General features: G+C 47.9%; 1 protein-coding gene across 3 annotated transcripts in view; it reads left to right on the forward strand.

Moving 5' to 3' along the window:
- Positions 1-29: 29 nt before the first annotated feature.
- The window catches only part of DBF4 (DBF4-CDC7 kinase regulatory subunit), a 43,804-nt gene continuing 25,500 nt past the window's right edge, over positions 30-18,333 (forward strand). Inside the window, exons 1-5 of one of the 3 annotated variants that reach the window (XM_063921489.1) lie at positions 30-200; positions 7,446-7,509; positions 9,365-9,540; positions 13,637-13,831; positions 14,448-14,498. In XM_063921489.1, the coding sequence (XP_063777559.1) occupies positions 7,470-7,509; positions 9,365-9,540; positions 13,637-13,831; positions 14,448-14,498 (462 nt within the window). In that variant the 5' untranslated portion in view covers positions 30-200; positions 7,446-7,469. Of the gene's footprint in view, positions 201-250; positions 547-779; positions 885-7,445; positions 7,510-9,364; positions 9,541-13,636; positions 13,832-14,447; positions 14,499-18,333 lie in introns of those variants that run through there. The other 2 variants (XM_063921488.1, XM_063921486.1) reach the window with 2 other exon arrangements.

Consider the following 18,333-nt stretch of genomic DNA (forward strand, 5'->3'; position numbering starts at 1 on the left):
GGCTATGGGTCACATGACGGTATCTTGGGCTCGCTCTATCTCTGCTGTTGGCTGCCAGATGTGACATTGACACACGTCCGCCTAAGCAGATTCGTTACAGCATAGTGTTACATAGGGTTTCATCATTCCCTACACACGTCTGTCCTGATAATAATATTGTCATCCATGGAACGAACCTCTGCGCCGGAGACTTGTGCCCGGTGCATTATAATTATTATATCACAGTTGGCAAAACCTTATAATTGTAAAGTGTAATGTGCCTATGAATCACTTTCTAATAACGCTCGCTGTCTCCATGAGGGCAGGGGCCGAGTGCTGTAATGTCTGCACTATGGGTTATATTATAAGGAGTAAGAAGAGTGCAGGTGTGTGTGGAATCCGCTGAGCTGGTCACGGCGCTGGGTTACGCCGGGATAGTGGGCGGAGTCTCTGGAGTCTCCGGGAGAGGCGGGAAATCAGAATTCAGGAGCCGGCGACAGAGGCGAGCTGGCGGGGCGGCCGGAGGGGACCGGGAGGCGGGAGCGCCCCGGACCGGAGGGCGCTGGGGTGAGTGCGAAAGGGTCACACATGGGGGGCGGGCAGCGGAGACCACACTGGGGGCAGTCCTGGGATAAGGGGTGTGATGTGCGCGGGGACCGGGCCCCCTAGGACATGTGTTACAGAGTGCCTGTGCCCGGAGATGCCCCCACTGGTGACACTGCCACCTCGTGTGACAGTGTGCTGCTATTGCCCTTCCCCCTCCTCTGCAAGTGCTGTTATTAGTTATAGTACCCCCCCCCCCCCCTCCTCTCCAGATGACAGGTGGTGTCATTGGCGCACCTTCCCGCAGGCTGTTGCCACCCCCTCAGGTGACAGCGCATTATTGCCGTCATTCTCCACCCCAGGTGACAGTGTGCTGTTATTGTACCCCCTTTCCCCTCACCGGCTGACAGTGAGCCGCTGTTATCTCCCCTCCCACCACCACCAAGTGACAGAGGGGCAGATTTATTAAGCCTGGAGAAGTGATAAAGCAGTGATAAATGCAAGTTGATAACACACCAGCCAATCAGCTCCATTATGTAAATGGACAGTTGGGAGCTGATTGGCTGGTGCATTATCACCTTCCACTTATCACTGCTTTATCACTTCTCCAGGCTTAATACATCTACCCCAGAGTGCTGTTGATGTCAGTCTGTCCCTCCTCAGGTGTTCCCTACTGCGTGCGGTTATCATTGTCCCCCGGGTGACAGCGTGCGGTTATCATTGTCCCCCGGGTGACAGCGTGCGGTTATCATTGTCCCCCGGGTGACAGCGTGCGGTTATCATTGTCCCCCGGGTGACAGCGTGCGGTTATCATTGTCCCCCGGGTGACAGCGTGCGGTTATCATTGTCCCCCGGGTGACAGCGTGCGGTTATCATTGTCCCCCGGGTGACAGCGTCCCCCCAGGGGACAGTGTGCTTTTGGTGCTTTTTTTTGGGGGGGGGGGGGGGGGTAAACAAATGTCTTTAAAGACTTTTCTCTTACATCCTAGAGGATACTGGGGTTCCATTTAGTACCATGGGGTATAGACAGGTCCAATAGGAGCCATGGGCACTTTAAGAATTTGATCGTGTGGCCTGGCTCCTCCCTCTATGCCCCTCTTACCAGACTTAGAAAATGTTCCTGGAGGAGCCGGTCACGCTTATGGAAGCTCCTGAAGAGTTTTCTGCATTTATTTTCTGTTTGTTATTTTCAGGCAGGACTGGATGGCTTTGTGGGGTGGGGAAGGAGGGGGATTGAAGAGTTAATGGTCCCGTACCCCGCTGACAGGACACTAGCCCCTGAGGGAACTATTCACAAGCCCCACCACGGCGAGCATACATTCCCGCAGCACTCCGCCACCCCTAACAGAGCCAGAAGAATGAAGAGTGGTGAGTACTAAGCCGGCGTCCCGGTTAACGGGTCGCCGGCCATTATGGCGGCATGAGTTTACGGAGACGCACGGCTTCTAACCGGGGCGGAATGCGTCTCCAGACTCGGTACACAACTTCGTCTCAGTATACTGTACACAGTACCCACACTGCCAAAAACAGCCTTAAAACGGATGTCACTCTATTTTAAGCACTAGATTACCTCAGCCAGTATAAAAAAGCGGGAAGACTGCGCGCCATTGAAGGGGTAAGGCTTCACTATGAGCGGATCCAGCAGCTCACCAGCGCCGTTTTCCCTCTGCAGTGGACAGAGATGCTGACTGACAGGGACGCGCAGCTCCTCCAGAGTGACTCCAGATTACCTCAGCGGTACCAGGGGGTCATAACGGGAGGAGCAATTAGTAGTGTACTTAGTCTGTGACCCTGTTAAGATTGGCATTAGCGATAAGGGCACTGTGTGCTGGCTCCACTATACCTCTGGGTCTACCTAGAAGGGCTCTTTGTGGGTTAATTGTGCTTTTAACCTTTCCTGTGTGTGTTCTGTCACATTTACAAATGTCAGGCAAAGAGTGTGTTTCATGTACGGCAGAGTGTTCCTCTTCCCCAGGGAGCTCACTACTATTGTACTCAGTGCAGTGCACCTTCCCAGGTTAGCGAGGCTAAACCCATGTCCCATGTCCTGTAGTCTGACTCTTACACTGAAGCGTCGGACATGGAGGAGGGGGATACAGAAGGGGGGGATGCTGCTCTGTCACAGGGAATAGAGGGTCTTATAGAAGCTATCAGAGACGTTCTGCAAATTCCTGATAAGGTGACGGAGTGTGAGGAATCTTATTTTAATGTAAAAAAGAAGTCCTCGGTCACTTTTCCTGTGTCAAAGGAATTGAATACCCTGTTTGAAGAACCATGGGTTAATCCTAATAGGAAATTTAAAATCCCTGGAAGGTTACTCTCATCTTTTCCTTTTCCTCCTGAGGATAGGAAAAAATGGGAACATCTACCGATAGTGGATGCATCAGTGTCCAGGCTGTCAAGGAAAATAGTATTGCCTATCCCTGGTGCCGCCTCCCTAAAAGATACGGCTGATTGTAAAATTGAGACTACACTCAAATCCTTGTACACGGCTGCTGGGGTGGCCCAGAGACCCACTATTGCATGTGTGTGGATTACAAAAGCCATTGCTAAATGGTCAGGTAACCTAACTGAGGGGTTAGATTCCTTACCTAGGGGGGAGATTGTTTTACTCCTGCAATATATACAGGACTCTACAAACTTCATAGTGGAAGCCATAAATGAGATAGGCTTGCTTAATGCACGCACCACTGCTGTGGCAGTGTCAGCATGCAGGGGCTTGTGGCTACGCCAGTGGACTGCTGATGCGGACTCCAGGAAAGGCGTGGAAGGCCTACCATTCACAGGAGAGGCCTTATTTGGAGACTAACTAACTAGACAAATGGATCTCCAAAGCCACTGCGGGTAAGTCTGCGTATCTTCCTTCCACAGCTCCCCCAGTTAGGAAAGCTTACTCAGCTTCAAATTTACAGTCCTTTCGGACAGCCAAGTTTAAGGATAAATCCAGAGGTGCTTCTACAGCCACCAGAGGCGCAAGAGGTAAACCAAGCAAACCAGCAACTGCCGGTTCTCGGGAACAGAGCTCAGGCTCTACTTCCTCAAAGCCTTCAGCATGATGGTGGGCCGCGATGCCTGGAAGACTGGCAGGTGGGAGCCCGACTAAAATTCTTCAGTCACATCTGGACAAGTTTGTTCCAGGATCCCTGGGTCATAGATCTTATTTCCCAGGGCTACAGACTGGAGTTCCAAGAGCTCCCACCTCACAGATTCTTCAAATCAGGCTTACCAATTTCACAAGAGGCAAGTATATCTTTACAGGACGCCATTCAAAAACTGGTACACACTCAGGGGGTCATTCTGACCTGTTTGCACGCAGCGGTTCTTCGCTGCGGTGCGAATGGGTCGGGACTGCAGCGGCGCACGCACATCGTTGAGAGGCGTTCCGGGGCGTCAACTCACAGTTTTCAAGGCGTGGTGAGGCGAACGCAGGCGTTTGGAGGGTGGATTTCTGGCGTCAATCCCAGGACCTTCGTCGCTGGATCCGTCGCACAGGGTAATTAGGTCTGACCCTGGTCTTGTTTTGCAGGAAACTTTTTTAGCATAGCAGGGATACACGAGCGATCGCCGCCCTGCTATGCTAAAATACACTCCCCCATAGGCGGTGTCAAGTTGATCGCACGAGCAGCAAAAAGTTGCTACGTGCGATCAACTCGGAATGACCCTCTCAGGTCATTGTTCCAGTTCCACCTCATCAGCATAACAAGGGGTACTATTCCAACTTCTTTGTAGTACCGAAATCGGACGGTTCGGTAAGGCCGATTATGAACCTCAAGTCGTTAAACCTGTACTTACGAGTGTTCAAATTCAAGATGGAGTCTCTGAGAGCGGTGATCTCAGGTCTGGAGGAGGGAGAATTCCTAGTGTCTCTGTATATCAAGGATGCGTACCTTCACATTCCAATCTGGCCGCCTCATCAGGCTTATCTACGGTTTGCTCTGAAGGACTGTCACTACCAATTCCAGGCCCTGCCATTTGGTCTCGCCACGGCACCGAGGGTGTTTACCAAAGTGATGTTAGAAATTATGTTTCTACTCCGCAAACAGGGTGTGAACATAATTCCGTACTTGCGCGATTTTCTAATAAAGGCGCCGTCCAGGGAGAGGTTGCTGGACAGCATTGGTCTTTCAACCAGACTTCTCCAGGGTCACGGGTGGATTCTGAACCTTTCGAAATCTCACCTAGAGCTGACATGGAGGCTTCCATTCCTGGGAATGATACTGGACACGGAGTCGCAGAAGGTGTTCCTTCCGTTGGAAAAGGCGTTAGTAATCCGGTCCATGGTCCGGGATGTCCTGAAGGCCACCCGGATATCTGTGCATCTCTGCATTCGCCTTCCAGGGAAAATGGTGGCCTCTTACGAGTCGCTTCAATATGGAAGGTTTCACGCAAGACCCTTCCAGCTCGATCTGTTGTATAAATGGTCCGGATCGCATCTTCACATGCACCAGAGGATCTGTCTGTCGCCAAAAGCTAGAATCTCCCTTCTGTGGTGGCTACAGACTTCTCACCTCGTTGAGGGTCGGAGTTTCGGTATTCAGAATTGGATTCTGTTAACCACAGACGCAAGCCTCGGAGGTTGGGGGTGCAGTTTCAAGGAAGGTGGTCAAGTCAGGAAGTCGCCCTTACAATCAACATTCTTGAACTCTGGTCTATATACAGCGCCCTTTTGCAGGCCTCTTCAGAATCAGGCCATTCAGGTCCAGTCGGACAATGTGACGTACATAAATAGACAGGGCGGAACGAAAAGCAGAGCAGCAATGTCAGAGCTATCAAGAATTCTCTGTGCAGAAAAATACGCTGTGGTGTTGTCAGCGATCTTCATACCGGGAGTAGACAACTGGGATGCTGACTTCCTCAGCAGACATGACCTGCACCCGGGGGAGTGGGGCCTTCACCCGGAGGTGTTCAGGTGCTTAACACGTCGATGGGGATATCCACAAATCGACATGATGGCCTCTCGTCTCAACAAGAAGCTCAAGCGGAATTGTTCCAGGTTGAGAGATCCACAAGCAGTGGCGGTAGATGCTCTAACGACTCCATGGGTCTATCAGATGGTGTACATGTTTCCTCAACTTCCACTGATTCCAAGAATTCTCAAAAGAATAAAAAGGGAAAAGGTTCAAGCATTACTCTGGACTGGCCAAGAAGGGCCTGGTACGTGGACCTTCTGGAGATGCTTCACGAAGATCCGTCGCCTCTACCTCTTCGTGAGGATCTTCTGCAGCAGTGCTCGTTCGTCTATCAAGACTTAACACTGCTTTGTTTGACGGCATGGAAGTTGAATGGCTGATTCTAGCCAGGAGAGGGATCCCTGACAAGGTTATACTGACTATGATCCAAGTCAGGAAGGGGGTAACGTCTAAACATTACCACCGTATTTGGATGAAATGCGTCTCTTGGTGTGAGAGCAGAAATTATTCTGCGGTGGAATTTCATCTGGGACGTTTTCCTGCCTTTTCTGCAGGCAGGTGTGGATGTGGGCCTCCGACTGGGCTCCATAAAAGTCCAGATTTCAGCCTTATCTATTTTCTTTCAGAAACAATTGGCTTTTTTCCCTGAGGTCCAGACGTTTCTTAAAGGGGTTCTGCACATCCAGCCTCCCTTTGTGCCTCCCACGGCACCTTGGGATCTCAATTTGGTGCTGCAGTTCCTCCAATGGAACTGGTTTGAACCATTACCGGAGGTAGACCTAAAATATCTTACGTGGAAGACCGTCACACTGTTGGCCTTGGCTTCAGCGAGGCATGTGTTGGAGCTCGGGGCGTTGTCACACAAGAGACCCTATTTAATTTTCCATGAGGATAGCGCTGAACACGGAACTCGTCAGCAATTTCTCCCTAAAGTGGTGTCCGCGTTTCACATCAACCAACCTATTGTGGTTACTGACACCTCTGCTACTTCAAAGTCTTTGGATGTGGTGAGGGCTTTGAAGGTGTATGTAAAGAGAACAGCTCGTCACAGAAAAACGGACTCACTGTTTGTTCTTTATGATCCCAATAAGATTGGGTGTCCTGCTTCTAAGCAGTCAATTGCATGCTGGATCAGGCTCACTATACATCATGCTTATTCCACGGCAGGCTTGCCGGTTTCAAAATCTGTACAGGCCCACTCTACGAGGTCAGTGGGTTCTTCTTGGGCGACTGCTCGCTGTGTCTCGGCTTTACAGCTCTGCCGAGCAGCTACTTGGTCGGGTTCGAACACGTTTGCTAAGTTCTACAAGTTCAATACGTTGGCCTCTGAGGACCTTCAGTTTGGTCAGTCAGTTCTGCAGGAACCTCAGCACTCTCCCACCCGGTTTGGGAGCTTTGGTACTTCCCCATGGTACTAAATGGAAACCCAGTATCCTCTAGGACACTGGTTTTCAACCTTGGTCCTCAAGTACCCCCAAGTACCTGGAAAACATGAACTGTTGGGGGTATTTGAGGACCGAGGTTGAGAACCACAGCTCTAGGACGTAAGAGAGAATAGGATTTTATCTACCTACCGGTGAATCCTTTTCTCGTAGTCCATAGAGGATACTGGGCGCCCGCCCGGTGCTTCGTTCTTCCTGCACTGTTACTTGGTTAAGTATTGTTGGTTCGGCTGTTGCTGTTCCTGTTTCCAGTTTTGTTAGCTTGGCTTTCCTCTAGTTTGTGTGTGCTGGTTCGGAAACTCACCACTATCCTTTATATCCTTCTCTCAAAGTATATCAATCTCCTCGGGCACAGTTTCTAGACTGAGTCTGGTAGGAGGGGCATAGAGGGAGCAGCCAACCCACACTATCAAATTCTTAAAGTGCCCATGGCTCCTAATGGACCTGTCTATACCCCATGGTACTAAATGGAACCCCAGTATCCTCTACGGACTACGAGAAAAGGATTTACCGGTAGGTAATTAAAATCCTATTTTTCCTTTCTTTTACATTGTTGTCTTTTGCTGTTTAGGCACCACAACCTGCAGTATGCAAAATGAACGATGTGTACGTGGGGCCCAAGGTGCAAAGATGTAGTAAGTGGAATTTATTTTATTTAGATTATTGCGGGGAATCCAATAATCTGTATGTTAGTACTGATATTGTTGAATAAATGTACTTGCAAATAGATTTTACAGGGTTGGGGTCGGGATCCCGGCAACGCTGCGCTCGCCACTGGTTCTATTCCCACTCTATGGGTGTCGTGGACACCCACGAGTGAGAATACCTCCGGGCACCCTGTCAGTCGGGATCCCAGCGTCAGTATGCTGACCGCCGAGATCCCGACCGCTGGTCATCTGACTACAGCCCGGCCCAACATTCTCAAACTCTATGTAAAAAAAAAAAAAAAATATGTAGGCTTACTATTTCCAATATACAACAAGGTCTACTTTCCACCATCGCTGAGCAGGTGGAAAGGTTGTGTCCTAATAGAATACCTGCCCAAGATTAAAACACGGACTGGCCTCTAGATACATTTTCTCCACCTGTTTGTGAGGATGTTCTCTTTGTATAAAGAACACTTCAGATCAAACAAAACAGAATATCACCAAGCTCCTGTCAGGTGCCCTTATTTTAACCGTGTGCTTGCAGTGGAACCAAGGTTAATGCAGAAGATGGAATTTATTGCTGGTGGCAGTGCAGGCATAACAGAGGGTGAAGAACAGAGACTTGTGGGCCCATGATAGAGGAAGAGGAGGGGAACAAGAGTCAGAAGTAATGACATTGAAGGTTGTTGTTGAACTGTGAAGGCCAATGGAGTATAGGATGTCTTGGGGAGAAATCATCAGCATAGTTGAAAGTGGTGGAGAAGTTAAGATATTGATCACTTTGAGGGCAGTGTCGGTGATGTAAAAATATCGGAAGACAGACTGAGTAGGGTCTAGAAGAGAGTGTTATGGAGAGAAATGTCAGTGGGTAGAAGTCCAGTCGTTCAGGTATTATGTAAACTTGGGGGGGGGGGGGGGGGGGTGCAGAGAAATGGGGTGGTAGTATTAGGGAGCATAATGGGCAAAAGCTGGGCCTGAGCAAAATTTGCTGATCAGGCAGCAGTTCTGGGAGGGGCGCAGCGGGTGCGGACGTCATGTGCGTCATGACGTCACGCGCATAGGCGTGCGCACGGACCCGGCTGCAGCTGCACAGTGATCCCATCTCTACAACAGCACCCCGCCGCCCGGTCAGTCCACACTCCTGTATTCTGGTGCTTATCGGGATTCACAACGCTAATACTAGCTGTCATGGCTGGCCGCAGCATGTCGGTTCCCCTTCACTATGTGCGCGCAGTGTGACGCGATGTCACGCCGCACACCCACCCGCCCAGTGCGGTGCGCAGCGTTCCACACCGCTGCTCCATGATGATGAGGAGTTGGAGGAGCAATGTGCTGCTTTACTTAGGAGGACATTCATCAGTGTCAATTGCAGGCTTGCAGCCAGCATTGACTCGGCAGCTACCTGTGAGTGTGACCTGTCAGAAGTGGCTTGCACAGTAGTCCCAGGCAGCGTGACTTCTGTAAGTAAACTGCTGCAGCACCTTTAATCAGGCCCTGGGGAAAAGAGGGGGAGAGAATGTCTGAAGGTGGAGGGGAGAACCTTGCTGGTGCGGTACAGGATAGTGAGCTTGGAGGGACTGGGCTAATAAATATTTTCAAAAGTAGAGGAATGATAACGTGCTATTAATAAACTCTTATGATGTTTGTATGTGAAATGTGGTAAAAGTTATTTAATATGCTTGTAAATAAGAATCCACAGAAATTCCTAACTCCCCCCCCCCCCCCCCCCCCCCCCCCCTTATTACATTTTACCATCACACCCTTTTGCTACTTGAACATATCCTCCAATGTATTAGAGATTCATCATCAATGATTTCTTTCTTTTGTGTGCTGCATTACCCAGAAGGAGGAACACCGCAAGGAAGAGGTGTGAAAATGAAACCGTGTCTCCCAAGAGCAAAACCTCTTCCCGACAAGGGCCCAGCACAGAAGCCTTTTACTGGGAAAGTGTTCTACCTGGATGTCACGTCAGCACTGGTAGCTGAAAAGCTGGAGAAAGACATTAAAGAATTAGGAGGAGTACGTTTCCATTCACACTGATCTATTAAAGTGTGTAATCCTAGCAAATGGGACTATACTGAGGTGTCACCTCTTGCTGCTGTCTGTATTTCCCTCGCCCCTATGTTTAAGGCTGCTTGTATAAATGTCAGTCTGGCTACTGATACCCGGCACTTGACTGATGGGATATATATATGTGTATGTGTGTGTGTGTATATGTATATATATGTGTATATGTATATATATATATATATATATATATATATATATATATATATATATATATATATATATATATATATATATATATATATATATGTGTATGTATGTGTATATATAGCGATCACAAATGAGGCGGCACTCAGAGGCTGTCACAAATTCTTGTAATAGTGCAAAAGAGAAATCAACGTTTCGGGGACCAGTTCTGCTTCTTCAGGATATGTGTAAACACTGCACGACAAACATTTAAATACTTAAACAAAATACTTACCCCCCACCTCACACCCAATCACCTGGCGTCTCCCCTGGTCTCGCCGCCGTTCTCACCGCCCGGCGCTGCCGGCTGCGTCCACTTCCGCCGGAAGTGACGTCGCGGGAGTGTGCCGCGTTACCATGGAGACGCTGGCTATACTCAATAACAACACATCCGTGAACCTTATTTAACAAAAGTATGCAGTGCAAATCAGAAACTGGTTTCATCCTAGTGCGTGTCACTATAAAGTGCTAGTATCAGCTAAAAACATTAAGAAAAAACACACATTTAAAAAAACAGTGTTAATGCCTTTTGAAATCCCCCACTAAAAGTGTCAATACCACGTAACAATATTATCTCATAATCATAATAACGCAAGCCGCTCCTGTCCTTCCTTGTCCTGAACCATCTCAATAGCAAATGTCTACATACTCTAACATTGCGACATTTAAGGGAATTTTTATTATAGTTAGGCTTAACTCCCTCACTGTGCATTCACCAGATCATCTGCTGGTTTCACGGGTGCAGGAGCTTTATTAACCGCTAATACACTGAACAGCTACGGCCATCCTTCCCACTAAGTATTTCATCTCCCCTATCCATTTTATGAACCCGATGGGGTAAAAAATGTCTTAAAAATACTGCTACCCACCCCCCTGGCGACTAAAACCTACACCCCTAGGGGGAACTAAAGAAAATTAATGAGGCCCAGATTTTCATTCAGGCCTCCAGGTTTCAGGGTTTGTAGTCTGTGGATCCACATGGACTCTAACTGTAAAAGCTTTTTGCCTCTGTTTCCCCCACGGGGGGATTCTGGCACATGGTCAATAATCCGGTGCTTAAATGTGGCCATGCTGTGTCTGAACTCGACAAAGTGTTTGGCGACTGGCTGTTCACCACTGCCCGTCGCCAAAGCGTTCCTGATGGCTTGTCTGTGCTGAGCCATGCGCACTTTGAACTGGCACTCGGTCTTCCCTATGTAGTACCGGCCACACGGGCACATAATGGCATATATGACAAACTTGGTACTGCACGTTAAGGGCCACCTGATCTTAAAACTTTTCCCGGAAAAGGGGTGAGAAATGCTGTCACCTGGGGACATATGTGCACACGTCGTGCAGCCTGTGCATTTAAAGCACCCATTTTTTCTGCTTAAAAAATGGTGGATGGGGGCTGCTTTCAACTTGGCCATGTCAGTTTTTACAACGAGGTCTTTTATGCTGCGCCCTCTAGTGTAGCTTGGCATAATGCGCTTGCTCTTAAAGATTGTCAGCTCGGGATCCGATGTGACTATCGGCCACAAACCTCTCATCCTTTTCCTCACCTGTCCACTGTTGACGTCATATGCACTCACCCAGGGAATGCAACTAGTGATGTCCCTGGGTGGTGCTGTTTGGAGAGTATCTTCTCTCCTCCTAGGCCTGAATGAAAATCTGGGCCTCATTAATTTTCTTTAGTTCCCCCTAGGGGTGTAGGTTTTAGTCGCCAGGGGGGTGGGTAGCAGTATTTTTAAGACATTTTTTACCCCATCGGGTTCATAAAATGGATAGGGGAGATGAAATACTTAGTGGGAAGGATGGCCGTAGCTGTTCAGTGTATTAGCGGTTAATAAAGCTCCTGCACCCGTGAAACCAGCAGATGATCTGGTGAATGCACAGTGAGGGAGTTAAGCCTAACTATAATAAAAATTCCCTTAAATGTCGCAATGTTAGAGTATGTAGACATTTGCTATTGAGATGGTTCAGGACAAGGAAGGACAGGAGCGGCTTGCGTTACTATGATTATGAGATAATATTGTTACGTGGTATTGACACTTTTAGTGGGGGATTTCAAAAGGCATTAACACTGTTTTTTTAAGTGTGTGTTTTTTCTTAATGTTTTTAGCTGATACTAGCACTTTATAGTGACACGCACTAGGATGAAACCAGTTTCTGATTTGCACTGCATACTTTTGTTAAATAAGGTTCACGGATGTGTTGTTATTGTTATTGAGTATAGCCAGCGTCTCCATGGTAACGCGGCACACTCCCGCGACGTCACTTCCGGCGGAAGTGGACGGCGGTGAGAACGGCGGCGAGACCAGGGGAGACGCCAGGTGATTGGGTGTGAGGTGGGGGGTAAGTATTTTGTTTAAGTATTTAAATGTTTGTCGTGCAGTGTTTACACATATCCTGAAGAAGGGGAACTGGTCCCCGAAACGTTGATTTCTCTTTTGCACTATTACAAGAATTTGTGACAGCCTCTGAGTGCCGCCTCATTTGTGATCGCTATACCCTGGGGGGCCTCACCAAAGCTCTCCACGGAGGAAGGCACCGGAGCGAGACATATCCCCTAGTGGATATTTGGAGTGCCGGGGCAACAGGGTACTATATATATATATATATATATATATATATATATATATATATATATATATATATATATATATATATATATATATATATATATATATATATATAATTAGAGCTTGTAGACTTTTGGAAGTTGCTTGAAAACGCATTTGGCTTTGCACATCTGTTATAGTACAGTAATACTTGTTTGAAGTTTGTTAATTAGTTCTAAGATGTTTGTCATTGACCTTTGTGTAGGTCGCTTTCTATTGCCAGGAGGCATTGTAAATTACATTTTTCTAAATGTCCTCTGTATAATATAGATTTATTTTACTACTTATTAGTATGAAAGGCTGGTAGCTTAATTTTCCTTTCATTGAGCACAGTGGAACAATGTGAATATTTTCTGTTGGTGTAAAAATAATTGTTATGGTTCCTTTACTAAGCAAGAGCTGATCACAACACAGATTTACTAAAGCTTTTCTAAAACTGACAAGTGGAGGGGTTGCTGCCTATCATTTTCTACCATGATGTAGAGCATGGGTCTTCAACCTGCGGCCCTCCAGCTGCTGTGGAACTATACATCCCAGCATGCCCTGTCACAGTTTTGCTATAAAGTTGTGCTAAAACTGGCAAGGCATGCTGGGATATGTAGTTCCACAGCAGCTGGAGGGCCACAGGTTGAAGACCCCTGCCATAGAGAAATGATAACTAGAATCTAGTTGCTATGGGCAATACCACCACTTTTTCAATTTCACAAGTTTTAGTGAATCTATCCCTTAGTTTCCAATGTAAAAAAAAACGATTCCCATATAGGATAATGCTTTTCACCAGAAGATAAATGTAAAATAACAATGTGCATCATGCACATTATAGTACAGTATACCATTATCTCCTCTCCTAGTTTTAGTTTTGTTTTTTTTCTTTACTAACCCACGCTGTGCACACCTGCCCTGTGGCTGGCGGCGCCTTTGCTAGCCCCTGCCCTGTGGCTGGCGGCGCCTTTGCTAGCCCCTGCCCTGTGGCTGGCGGCGCCTTTGCTAGCCCCTGCCCTGTGGCTGGCGGCGCCTTTGCTAGCCCCTGCCCTGTGGCTGGCGGCGCCTTTGCTAGCCCCTGCCCTGTGGCTGGCGGCGCCTTTGCTAGCCCCTGCCCTGTGGCTGGCGGCGCCTTTGCTAGCCCCTGCCCTGTGGCTGGCGGCGCCTTTGCTAGCCCCTGCCCTGAGGCTGGCGGCGCCTTTGCTAGCCCCTGCTTTGATGCCGTTTGAAAAAAAATAAAATTGTTTTTAAGATGTGTATTTTCCTCCAAATGTTTTTAGACTGTTGAAGGATTTCTCAGCAAAGAAATAACTTATCTAATCACAAATAAAAAGGAGGCCAAGTGTGCAAAGACCTTGAAGTTCACTTCCATGCCAAGTCCTGAGTCTGGCCAGAATCCTGGAATTGTTTCCGCTCGACCAAGCACTCATAAAGCAGCGCACCAGGAGGGAGGCTCTAGTAAGAAACCAGAGAAGGTAAGCTAGTAAGTCATTTCCGGGATGGAGTTTTTACTTTTTTTTTTTTTTTTTTTTACTCAAATTGTGGTTGTGATTTTTGGTGCAATAGAGAAAACGGCATCAGGCACAGTGTTTCACACTAGAAACTACTGCCGTATTCTTAGTAGTGTTAATACAAAATAGCATGCCACTAATGTGAAATGGTTTTCCAATTCAAGATCTGTCTCGCTCCTAAACCTCCAAGTTATAGGTACAACCTAACCTAAGTTTTTAAATTTCTAGTTGGAAATCAAAGAAAATCCTGCAAATGTTAAATCTATGAACCAGCACCTGCGGCATCTTAGATATTTTGTGGATTTAAAGCACTAGAGCAAATCCTTTTCATGCTTGATTAGTTTGAGGCCTTTCCTAACCTGGTTTCCTAGGGTAATCTAGTAGATTTGTACTGGCTTTTCAGGAATTATACCTCCACATTGGCAGATGTGGGGGCAGGTTGGCCTTTAAACTCCGTGTTGCCACCCGAAGTACTGCTTAAGCTATGCATTCCACAGTATTCTCAGGCCACACACCACACTAACTTTTGCATGTATTAGTTTAGAGTGAATTATATCTTTTGATACCACTTCCCTTACAGGATGATGTGAGCAGAGGGAAATCTTTACTTAAGAAAGCGATGAAGGAAACGGTAAGTAAGCTTGACCGGTCTCGTACAACTCCGTTAGTGTCTGGCGTTGCAACCTGATGTGACTAGGACACAAGGAGTATTTGCTGATTAACTTGATATGTGACACTTGTCTCTGTGTGCGACGGAGTCTCTGAATCTGCATACCAACTGCTAGGATGCAGCAGTCATGACTTTTTTTCTTTGTCGAGTTCTGTTGTGCTTCATATACAGACTCAGTTGCACACAGATACAGGTTGAGTATCCCTTATCCAAAATGCTTGGGACCAGAGGTAGTTTGGATATGGGATTTTTCCGTATTTTGGAATAATTGCATACCATAATGAGATTTCTCTAACGTCCTAGTGGATGCTGGGGACTCCGTCAGGACCATGGGGAATAGCGGCTCCGCAGGAGACAGGGCACAAAAGCAAGCTTTTAGGATCACATGGTGTGCACTGGCTCCTCCCCCCACGACCCTCCTCCAAGCCTCAGTTAGGTTTTTGTGCCCGGCCGAGAAGGGTGCAATCTAGGTGGCTCTCTTAAAGAGTTACTTAGAAAAAGTTTTTAGGTTCTTTATTTTCAGTGAGTCCTGCTAGCAACAGGCTCACTGCATCGAGGGACTTAGGGGAGAGATTTTCAACTCACCTGCGTGCAGGATGGATTGGATTCTTAGGCTACTGGACATAGCTCCAGAGGGAGTCGGAACACAGGGCTCGCCCTGGGGTTCGTCCCGGAGCCGCGCCGCCGACCCCCCTTGCAGACGCTGAAGATGAAGAGGTCCGGAACCAGGCGGCAGAAGACTCTCAGTCTTCATCAGGTAGCGCACAGCACTGCAGCTGTGCGCCATTGTTGTCAGCACACTTCACACAGCGGTCACGGAGGGTGCAGGGCGCTGGGGGGGGGGCGCCCTGGGCAGCAATGTATAATACCTGTATGGCGAAAAATACATCACATATAGCCCTTGAGGCTATATGGATGTATTTAACCCCTGCCAGATATCTAAAACTCCGGAGAAGAAGCCCGCCGAAAAGGGGGCGGGGCCTATTCTCCTCAGCACACAGCGCCATTTTCCCTCACAGAAAGGCTGGTGGGAAGGCTCCCATGCTCTCCCCTGCACTGCACTACAGAAACAGGGTTAAAACAGAGAGGGGGGGCACTGATTTGGCGATATGTATATATATTAAAATGCTCTAAGGGAGGAACACTTATATAAAGGTTGTCCCTGGATAATTATAGCGTTTTGGTGTGTGCTGGCAAACTCTCCCTCTGTCTCCCCAAAGGGCTAGTGGGTCCTGTCCTCTATCAGAGCATTCCCTATGTGTGTGCTGTATGTCGGTACGTGTGTGTCGACATGTATGAGGAAAATATTGGTGAGGAGGCGGAGCAAATTGCCTGTAATGGTGATGTCACTCTCTAGGGAGTCGACACCGGAATGGATGGCTTATTTATGGAAATTACGTGACAATGTCAACACGCTGCAAGCTGGTTGACGACATGAGAGGGCCGGCGAACAAATTAGTATCTGTCCAGGCGTCTCAAACACCGTCGGGGGCTGTAAAATGCCCATTTACCTCAGTCGGTCGACACAGACCCAGACACGGACACTGATTTCAGTGTCGACGGTGAAGAAACAAACGTATTTTCTTTTAGGGCCACACGTTAAGGGCAATGAAGGAGGTGTTACATATTTCTGATACTCCAAGTACCACAAAAAAGGGTATTATATGTGAGGTGAAAAAACTACCTGTAGTTTTTCCTGAATCAGATAAATTAAATGAAGTGTGTGATGATGCGTGGGTTTCCCCCGATAGAAAATTATTGGCGGTATACCCTTTCCCGCCAGAAGTTAAGGCGCGGTGGGAAACACCCCTCAGGGTGGATAAGGCGCTCACACGCTTATCAGAACAAGTGGCGGTACCATCTACGGATAGGGCCGTACTTAAGGAGCCAGCTGATAGGAGGCTGAAAAATATCCTAAAAAGTATACACACACATGCTGGTGTTATACTGCGACCAGCGATCGCCTCAGCCTGGATGTGCAGAGCTGAGGTGGCTTGGTCGGATTCCCTGACTAAAAATATTGATACCTTTGACAGGGACAGTATTTTATTGACTATAGAGCATTTAAAGGATGCATTTCTATATATGCGAGATGCGCAGAGGGATATTTGCACTCTGGCATCAAGAGTAAATGCGATGTCCATATCTGCAAGAAGATGTTTATGGACACGACAGTGGTCAGGTGATGCAGATTCCAAACGGCACAAAGATGTATTGCCGTATAAAGGGGAGGAGTTATTTGGGGTCGGTCCATGGGACCTGGTGGCCAGGGCAACTGCTGGAAAATCCACCGTTTTTTACCCTAAGTCACATCTCTGCAGAAAAAGACACCGTCTTTTCAGCCTCAGTCCTTTCGTCCCTATAAGAGTCATATCTGCCCAGGGATAGAGGAAAGGGAAGAAGACTGCAGCAGGCAGCCCATTCCCAGGAACAGAAGCCCTCCACCGCTTCTACCAAGTTCTCAGCATGACGCTGGGACCGTACAGGACCCCTGGATCCTACAAGTAGTATCCAAGGGGTACAGATTGGAATGTCGAGAGGTTTCCCCCCTCGCAGGTTCCTGTAGTCTGCTGTACCAATGTCTCCCTCCGACAGGGAGGCAGTATTGAAAACAATTCACAAGCTGTATTCCCAGCAGGTGATAATAAAATTACCCCTCCGACAACAAGGAAAGGGGTATTACTCCACACTATATGGTGGTACTGAAGGCTAGGTGAGACCTATTCTAAATCTGAAAAATTTGAACACTTACAAGGGTTCAAATCCAGATGGAGTCACTCAGAGCAGTGATAGCAAAGAACAAGGGGACTATATGGTGTCCCGGGACATCAGGGATGCTTACCTCCATGTCCCAAAATTTGCCTTTTCTCACCAAGGGTACCTCAGGTTCGTGGTACAGAACTGTCACTATCAGTTTCAAGACGATGCCGTTGGATTGTCCAAGGCACCCCGGGTCCTTACCAAGGTAATGACCGAAAGGAGGATTCGTCTTCAAAGAAAATGGACGACCTCCTGATAAGAACAAGGTCCAGAGAACAGTTGGAGGTCGGAGTAGCACTATCTCAAGTAGTTCTACGACAGCACGGGTGGATTCTAAATATTCCAAAACCGCAGTTGTTCCGACGACACGTCTGCTGGTCCTAGGGATGATTCTGGACACAGTCCAGGAAAAGGTGTTTCTCCCAGAGGAGAAAGCCAGGGAGTTATCCGAGCTAATCGGGATCCTCCTAAAACCAGGAAAAGTGTCAGTGCATCATTGCACAAGAGTCCGGGTAAAAATGGTGGCTTATTACGAAGCGCTTCCATTCGGCAGATTTCACGCAAGAACTCTTCAGTGGGATCTGCTGGACAAATGGTCCGGATCGCATCTTCAGATGCATCAGCGGATAACCCTATATCCAAGGACAAGGGTGTCTCTCCTGTGGTGATTACAGAGTGCTCATCTTCTAGAGGGCCGCAGATTCGGCATTCAGGATTGGATGCTCGTGACCACGGAGGCCAGCCTGAGAGGCTGGGGAGCAGTCACACAAGGAGTGTGATCAAGTCTGGAGAATTCTCTCCACATAAATATACTGGAGCTAAGAGCAAATTTATAATGCTCTAAGCTTAGCAAGACCTCTGCTTCAAGGTCAGCCGGTATTGATCCAATGGGATAACATCACGGCAGTCGCCCACGTAAACAGAAAGGGCGGCACAAGAAGCAGGAGGGCAGTGGCAAAACTGCAAGGATTTTTCGCTAGGCGGAAAATCATGTGATAGCACTGTCAGCAGTGTTCATTCCGGGAGTGGACGACTG

This window comes from Pseudophryne corroboree, chromosome 5 (genome assembly GCF_028390025.1).
Source record: "Pseudophryne corroboree isolate aPseCor3 chromosome 5, aPseCor3.hap2, whole genome shotgun sequence".
In the NCBI taxonomy this organism is placed as follows: Eukaryota; Metazoa; Chordata; class Amphibia; order Anura; family Myobatrachidae; genus Pseudophryne; species Pseudophryne corroboree.